We start from the raw sequence: 9,127 nt of genomic DNA, 5'->3' as shown, positions 1-9,127 counted from the left end.
ATTTACTAAGTTAAAAAAAATAAACAGTGACATTAGAAATATGTATATATTTTGTAATAAATCAAACTTCATATTTTTATCACTTCATTTTCAAAATAAAATATGTGCTTCAGATGCTAAATTTATTTGAGAAAATTGTGCAAAATATTTTATTTACTACTATATTTATACAACTACTTCTAGTGTGTGTGTGTGTCTGTGTATATATACACACGCACACACACTATAAATAAATATATAATATATATTTCTTTAAACCATGTATTCCTGTTATTTAGCTTCTATTCAGACATAAATGTTTATGAATATAGAAAGGGTCATGTTAAGTGTAATGAGGTGAGATTATTTTAATGACCAGAAGGTTAAAAAAAATTGCTTTATGCGATGACTAATACTGTGTGCTCAAAGCATTGCTGATGAACTTTCCTAGTGAGCCTTGACACTTGGTAATAGAAAATACAGGCCTTGTATGAGCACGTCTGCGTTTTTTTTTTTATGGAAAACAGTTTCCTGCTCATGTAAAACAGGCCAGTAGGCTACAATACCCTGACCTTTGCGTAGGTACACTAACAGAAAGAGAGGTGAGATACTTATTTTTAGCTGCGATGGTGTATATGGCCCTGAGAATAAAAAGGATTCCCCAAACAACCGGCAAACTCCATGAAGACCAATAACAGCCAAACAATTTAATAAGATACATTCAATTTCATTGTGCAACATTTGTCAATTGTTAATGCTCTACACTCCAACATAAGACCAATGCCAATTTTGTCTGAATGTGCGTGGAGATTCCCATGCTGTCTGTGAGGCTCATTGCACTTCATTCAGCGTACCTTAATCTAATAAATAAACTTCTCTCTGGAGCTCTTGCATAGGCTACATTTTTTGAGAAGTGGGAAAGCAATGCTCCATAAGACAGTTAACTTTTATCAAAACATAAACAACAACACAAAAAAGCATACAAACATATAAAAACAATAGCAATTAATAAGCACCCTGAAACACTAATGCAAATTTACCCCCTCTTCTTTGATTGCTTATTCATGAAGTTATACATTACCCCATTTTGCCCAAAGACATTTGCAGAAGTGAGCAGTAAAGAATCTGAGAGGAGTTGTGTTGATGGATGGAGTAGCAGCCATACATCAGTCCTTCAGTACACCTGTCCTGCAAGTTCTTTCAGATAACAAGTTTGTAGTAAAAATTGACAGACTGTTTATTCCTCGTGTAGCATGGAGGAGGAGGAGACGGGGTCACATATAGAATGGCACAAATATGGGTCCTGGGGCCGAGTCCTTTATAGAAAGGAGGCAGTGGGAATGAAATGAAACCATAGGGGACAGACTTTGTGTCTCCTGTCCTGATGTCTCACTCCCTCCCCCTCCTTTCTCCCATCAGTCTTTGTGAGCTGACTTCACAGCACCGAGGCAGCGACTGGGTGGATGGTGTCACGGTTGGCTGTCATACTCTTGAAGGCTAGAGGGGTGGCAATGTCACAGCTGTGGGGAGATAGAGCACTGCCACTGGCCGGCTGCCATGTGGGTCCGGTCACATAGGCCGAGGTGGTGGCGCTGTACCCCATGTAAGGTGACACTTGGGTGGGAGGGTGGTAGGGAGGGATGCTGGGTGCTGTGACATAGCTGTTCACTGTGGGCAATCCATTCGGCGTCTGGGAACAAAAGAGAGTAAAAAAAGAGAATATTAGCTGTGTTAGGGGTCAGAAAGGTTACTGAAAGCTTCCTGCTTTGTGTAGAAATCATGGTTAGTGATTTATCTTTTTCCTGAAGAATTGAAAAAAGGAAATTATTTTCCAAAGAAACATGCTTTAATTCTAGTCACAAGAGAGAGGATTGAAAAGCAAGACTTCCATTTTTAGCTACACTATGTGGTGACGTGACCGCAGCCCAGGTAGTCGTACACAAGCAACTGAGTTATAATAGAACAAAAGCTGAGGCAAGCTGTAAAAGAAAGTGAAAGGAAAAGCAATGTTGGTTGAATTACAAACAGCAGAAACTTAAATTATAACTTCACAGCCACCACATAAAAAATCCATTTTCCCAATTTTGATGAAAGTATGAACGATCAATTATGCGCTCTCATGCCCCTGGAACATATTAAACATGTATTCAAACCATACATGCATGATTGCCCCTCGGTCTATGGGGCTTGTTTTCTACCCTGGAGTGGACGTTTCTCCGGGCGGCGTTGATATACCACGTTAGACGATGGGAGACAGGGCGGTTGGGGGTGCCACAAAACAGATGTCATGAGAGATTGAGAGTGAAAAGGCAGGAAGAGGAGAAATATGATAGAGAATGAGGCGAGCGCAGGGTTTGAAGCATGAATGAGCTTTTCTTTTCTGGCACAGCGACAGGACTTAACTTGAGGAATTCACCAAAGCATTTCAGCAGGGAGGCCGAATTTCTGTTCCTGGGTGGTCTGCGACTACTGAGAATTATTTCTAAAATCGGGATCTTCTCTGTTTGTTTGACATGTTTTCATTGAGTTGCCTGACTGGCAGAGTCACTGATTATTTCTTTAAAACAGATATGAAAAATTATACTCTAACCTGACATTTGTGGTGATTATAAGACATAACTACAGAGAGAAAACTGGTTTTCTCTGTGTGTGCGTGTGCCTGTGGGTGTCTGTGTTGGGTGACTGTGGGTGTCTGGGTGGGTGTTTGTGGGTGTTTTTGTGTCTTTACTTTGCTCAAGGATACTGAAGCTTATTTCACAAAAAGCCAAACATGGCTTTGAGCTGTGTTTTAAAAATAATGTTTTTTTTTTCCTTTAAATCAGTTAGTCTCATTAAACATTTTTCCAAACATTATCACATTACACTAATGAAATATCACCATATGGAACACACACAACTACAGTACATACACGCATACAATGCGTAGCCTACATAGTATATACTTTACACAAATGTATACTCACATACAGTATGTGTACATATACACATACTGTATATATACAAAGTAACAGGAAACTCCTTTCAGTATAATGCAATCTATAAGAACACCACCAAGTACAGCCTCAGAAGTGAACACAGACATGCCTGACACAAAGTCAACAACATTTAAAAGGTTTGCAAAGGGTGTAATAAGGGCTGTGTTCTTATATCAGATTGCATCATTTGTTTAGGTGTACCTGTTATTTTATCCATCCCTCTTCCACCACCCATTATCTAAGTGAACATACTTATATATCATTAAAACTATACCACAGTTTGTATAGGTATATCTTAGAACTGAAAGATGCATATTATTTATTTATGTGTCTGTAAAAGTATATTAGCATACATAACAAAATACAAAACTTGCATTTAAAATGTCCGTATCCTATATTAATTAGTCTTCTATTTTTGTTAATCTGAATATTAATATAATAATAATACCTGCGTTTGTGTTTTGATGCCTTGTTGAATTAGTATTGTTAAACGAAAGTAAATCCAGAACTGATTAATGAATAATACAGACATTGACGCCATTCATCCAAATAATTACAACTCAAGCAGATTCACTTTGTCACGCTCTGATCTCGTTGTTTGTATTTCAAATAAATCATTAAAACATTTGAATATTTAAAAGCAGGTTGATCTATCGCGAATTAAATATGTTTTAAACATTATATAGAACCATTCGTCGTTATGAAAAGTAGGCTACGTTTTACTGAACGTCTCAATCGTTTTCGAAACACGAAGGGAATCTGCTCCGAGCCGCCGCGCGCACTGAGCTCGCGACTTAACCTTAAATCTATTTTAATGATGCTCCTCTTCTTCCAGAGAAAAACCTGAGTGTCCAATGGGTGCATCTGCCCTCCAAACAGCGCCTATTGGCCACATGTTATAAACCGCAGCCTCTGGCTTTCTACAGAAACGACTCGACAAAAATAAAAAGACCTTTTAGATGTGTTCAGGTTCCCCCTTTTGAAATAACTTCAACCTTAAAGAAACTCTAAAAGAATAGGCCTAAAGCTGTAATATAAATGTGAAAAACGTGACGTGAAGAAAACAAATTGTAATTTGAAGACTTCGGGGCCCTTCAGTCCCTGTTTCAACACGGTCTTTGCATGACATCTCTCTCTTTTACTGTCTCTCTCTCTCAAACACAAATGCAGATCTATTTAACGTTAGATCTCAGCTGTGTAAAGTCTGAATGACAAAGGCGCGGTTAATCCTCCAGCCCTTTGCTGGAACAGTGCTTGCTTCACCATTCTTTGTTTTTCATGCAATAAACTGTGTAATTTATAGAGTTGTTATTTTCTCCATTTAATGGCTCACTTCTGTTTTTGTCTTGCTGGTTGGCTAACCGCTCAGAAAGTTACTGTGTCCACTTTGTGCTGTAACTTTTGTACGCTCATAATCTCACAGCATCGGCCCTGTTTTCTGCGTAATGAGCGTGAAAAATTCCCCCGTGATAAAGTGACAAAATAAATGATGCGGCATGAAATTGTGTTTTTTATGTTGTTGTATTTGTTTTGTTTTTGTGAGGAGAATCACACGCCACGTCAAAATAAGAGAAAATAAGCACGCATGCGCGCGTGCACATTGTGTCATCATAGCCCTCCATTTGTTAACTGCTCTCGAAAACCAAATATTTAGACGTTTACATAAAGTACAAAAATGTATTTTAGTAAGAAAAATAGTGACAAAGTATAAAAATCTGCATTGATTTAGTGACTTTCATACAATGTATAGGAATTAGGGGCAGGGCGAGTTTTCACCCTTTTAAATCTAGAAAACTTTAAAAATAGAAGCAATGTGTGCAATGTGTGAAATTCGGCGTCGATGAATGTATTTTTCTCGACCCTGCTTTATTTTGGATGTAGCTGTTTCACGTCTTCAACAATTCAGTACACAATAGTAATAATAATAAATAATTTTAAGACAATCAGCTACTGTATTTTTTTCGTAATATACCTGAATAAGGCAAATTATGCCGTGGTCAATGTTCCTTCAATGCAGTTCAATTTCTTGCCTCAATCCCTGCATGGACTATAGCACTGAAACCAATCCTGTAGGCCTGTGCTAGAATAATTTACCAGGAAACCGAAAACAGACATTAGTTTGACTGTTTTTTATGGGTCCAACCAGTTTCTGAGTGTTAAGCACGCTACAATTAATTTCAAAAACCCAACATACCAAGCTGGAAAACAAGAATAAAGAGAGTATCTATCCTGCCCAAAACTCTTTAACCTACTAATTATTAAATACTTTACTCTCAAATGATTCATAAAAGCACTAACCATGCAGCAGGACCTAAAGGAAGTCCACCTTGTAAAGCCAAGATAAAAATAATAAGATATTATAAAAAAGGCACCATTACCAGCTAGCCAACAGAAGGAGCGCATTAATGCTGAGAAAGAGAAATTCCCAAGCCACATAATTATTAAAATATTATTAAATACCCACTTCAGTTACATTAAAGAGGCCAGAAACTTGGATAGACTCATTTTACTTTTGTTGCATTTTAGGTTACATAAAAATTAGGCGACTCTTTTTTTTCTTTTTTTTACCTGTGTGTATTTTGCTTCAGGTTCTAAATGCGGTTTATCCACGCCACTGACTAGTGGAGAGCTTGCTGGTGGGAAATTAGTCCTGTTAATAGCGCTCCATTCTTCTAGTTTGGCGCTGGAAAACGATGGACTGTCACTAACTGGGGGGGGGCAAAAGAGAGAAGAGAAGAGAGGAAAGTCAGAGATATTTTCGATTAGGAAAAGACCCGCACAGGCCGCTGCTTCTTCTGCACCCATCAGGCCCAGGTTGGCCATGCACAAGACAATAAACCCTGTGACATTTTACACTAAAAGCACGGTTATTTATCATTTTACGCACAGATTGCTAAAATATCAATCGTGTGCCTAAAGTTGTTATAAAACGTTTCTACTCTTGATCAGTTTCACAAAAATATCAGTTTCAGTATGTAGCCTAATACAATTGTAATTCTCTGAAAAGTGAGACTTCTTAAAAAGTTTTAGCTATTTTCTTGTTTTAGTAATTTGCTTCAACCATTAATCCATAAACGTGATCAGGCCACAACTTTTTCCTGTGAAGGTATTCAGTAATAACATTGAGACAAAAGTGAAACGATCTCTCATATTTCTTCACGTAAAGTAGAAAGTGTTGGCTCCTCCTGAACATCAGATTGAGGCCCAGCTGAAGATGGGCACAACGAGGGAGACGTTTTAGCCCACTATAACGTCTTCCTGTCGGGTCCAAATTAGATTTACTTTCACCGTCTCCCTCCTTTTGTGAGTGGTGGATATTATATTATACACATTTCCCAGCGTTTACACTGGAAGAGGAAGCCCACCTAAGTTATAACTCGATAAAGAGCTTTTTTCTAATGTGCGTTTTGTGTGACTGAATTCACCCATGCCATCTGTAGCCTACATTTAAGTCGGTGTGGGTGCCCTCATGCACGTGAAATTAAATATTACCTTAAGTAAAATCACTGATATTTTATGATATTAAGCCTGCGAATTGTCTTAATTTGAGCTATTAGCTGCCATTTTCCATATATTTCAAATATACTTTTTTAATAATCTGACTGGTGAAATAACTGGTGCAAATGAGCTCTCACCTCTCTAAATGTATTGTAAAACTTAGCATTCAAAAACCTGCCACAGACATCTGCTAATAATTTGGAAATGCATAAATTGTTTATAAAGGTAGCCTTTCAAAACACAATCCTCTGCCTGTGGATTCTTGTGGATATCTTCCTCACATTTGTCTTGTTTAGCTTGCCCTAGTCAGTCTTTTGCATGGCGGTGGAAGTGGAGAGGAGCCGGGGCGTTTTTCTGCATGGTAGCCCTGAATCCTGACAGAGAGGACTACTTGCAAGTGGACTGACAGCACTTCCCCTCCTGCCACTGGAAAACAAGCTCTCAGAAAATCCCTTTCACAACACCGAGCCGACCATTAACACTGATTTATGCCGGATCCTGTTTCACTGTTTCCAAAACAGTTGTGGTCTTGTTGAGTGCAAGCCAAAGTTATCTGGGCCTACCTGCATGTGACACATATAAACATACAAACATGCAGTAGAAAGCATATCTTTATGTGAGCTCTTTATATCCGAATCACGGTTAAACCCGCTGAATACGCAGCCTTGCACACAATGTCTGGCTCCAAGCCATGGCAAATATTCAGAACACCTCATTTTGATGCACTTCATCTCACCGCCTTTCCCTCCGCTGTCCCTCTAATATTCCACATCCGCCTCTTAATTATTACTGCAAGCCGGACCATCTGTTTCTGGACTAACCTGCCTTCCTTTTAAATCAGTATCAGCAGGCAGGTCAAATGGCATTTAAGCTCTCTCTCCATAGAGGCCTGTGATTTTATAACGTCCCAATGGTTACTTTTGGATGCCTATAAACAATTAGGGTAACTCAAAGGGGAAAATAAATCTACTTTCTCTCTCAAACACACACACACACATTCGAACTCTTGCGCGCAAAACCCCTTCAAAAGTTGTTTAAATGTAGTGCAATAAACAAATGCAACCGCCCTCCATGCAGCCATGCTTACTTTGTTGCTCTGTAATTGACCGTATCCCCAGAATATCTGTTACAGAGTGCGAGGAAGGCCATATCCTGTGCATGGCCATGTGTCCGGGAAGGGTGGGCATGCCAGGGGGAGTGGGCACTTTGGATGTCGGGTATGAGTATAAGTGGTTGTAGGGTAACGTTGGTTGTGGTGGTGGGTGAGGCGCCTGCTTGCCCGACTCATACTGACTCTGCTGGGACAGATTCCCGATCTTGTTGCGGAGGATCCGACTGATGGAGCTGACGGAGGGCAGATTGAACTTGTCGCAAACCCCGTCGGCGAGTAGCCTGTCCCGGATCTCCCAGGCAAAAATCCCCGGGTCTCTCTGCTTGTATGTCCGTATGTGCTTGACCACGGTGGGTGTGGTGACCCGCGGCTTGCTGCCTCCGATGGCCCCCGGGAGGATGGAGCCGGTCTCGTTGTAGCGGGCCAGGATCTTGCTGACGCAGCCGTGGGAGACGCGTAGCTGCCTGCTGATGTCACAGGGTCGGATCCCGAGCTGGGCCAGCTCCACTATCCTGAGCCGGATGGCGTTGGGGAGCGGCCTGCCGTTCACGAAAACACCACCGAGTTGGTTCACCTCACCGAAGGCTGGCTCTGGTGTTAAAAACAGACACAGAAAGGAAGAACAATGAGACAGCGATTAGATAACCAACCCAAGGCCCGCCACAGACAGCTTTAACCCGGGTTAAACCACATATTTATAGGGCCTTTTTTTCTCACCAAACACATAATTGTATGCAATCAAATATAGCAAGTGTTAAACTTTAATCTACTTATTCAATTCATTTATATAAGCATTGTGTAACAAAAACTCTGTCTCTTATTAGTTGATTTAATAAAAACATAATTACGCAAAGACGCATCTTTTCAAGATTTAACCAAAAAAGCAGTCTCTAAAATACCAATTCATCACTTTAAGTTAGGCATAATGTTTGGGTAAAAAGTACCAACCAAGCTGACTGAAAGCTGTCCTGCACGCAGGCTAAACTTTACACCAATGTACAGTGGCCAGTGCCAAAACTCGTGCGTAACTGACACATGTAATAATTCAGTCTGCTGGTTTCGTCCCACCGGATTAACAGCTAGACTGCCCCGCCAAAACATCACAGTCCGACAATATATGCTTTTTTCACCTTGTCGCTGGACCGTTCGCTGCGTACCTGACGAGAAAAGAAAACCCCGATCCAACATTGAACTCACCCATCGTGTTAAAGCCGCAAATGAAGTATACGGTGTCCGGTTCGTGCCTCCTGCGTGGATCCTGCTCCGCGTCCAGCGTGTCCACCGTTCAAAATCGCGTCCAAGAAAATCTTCTTGCGCGATAAGGAACAAGAGGAACAAAATTCTCGATCTGTTTCCTGACGGCGCTGGAGACAGGCTTACATTTCAATCTGTTGAAATCTGGAGGCTGGACTTCCAACGCTTCTCCCCCACTGATTGGCTCGCCTCTCCAATAGACTTTAGATATTGCTCAGAGCTGCGTTGCTATTGGCCCAAAGTTTGACATGACAAGTCCACTGAGACCCCCCCCCCCCCCCCCCCCCCCCCCCCCCCCCCCCCCCCCCCC

At 40.8% G+C, this 9,127-nt stretch overlaps 1 protein-coding gene across 2 annotated transcripts; it reads right to left on the bottom strand.

The window, feature by feature from the left end:
- Positions 1-1,258: 1,258 nt before the first annotated feature.
- Positions 1,259-8,932, bottom strand: pax9 (paired box 9). 2 transcript variants are annotated; one of them, XM_046063259.1, is made up of 4 exons: positions 8,761-8,932; positions 7,540-8,154; positions 5,523-5,662; positions 1,259-1,669 (listed from the first exon to the last, which is right to left on the bottom strand). In XM_046063259.1, exons 1-4 carry the CDS (start codon positions 8,762-8,764, stop codon positions 1,415-1,417), a joined length of 1,014 nt encoding a protein of 337 aa, XP_045919215.1. In that variant the 5' UTR covers positions 8,765-8,932; the 3' UTR covers positions 1,259-1,414. The 2 variants fall into 2 exon arrangements, with proteins under 2 accessions (XP_045919215.1, XP_045919214.1); XM_046063258.1 differs by lacking the exon at positions 5,523-5,662.
- Between the last annotated feature and the right edge of the window lie 195 nt (positions 8,933-9,127).

The sequence above is a fragment of the Micropterus dolomieu genome, linkage group LG11, assembly GCF_021292245.1.
Source record: "Micropterus dolomieu isolate WLL.071019.BEF.003 ecotype Adirondacks linkage group LG11, ASM2129224v1, whole genome shotgun sequence".
Taxonomy (NCBI): Eukaryota; Metazoa; Chordata; class Actinopteri; order Centrarchiformes; family Centrarchidae; genus Micropterus; species Micropterus dolomieu.
This window is presented reverse-complemented; position numbering and strand designations above follow the sequence as displayed.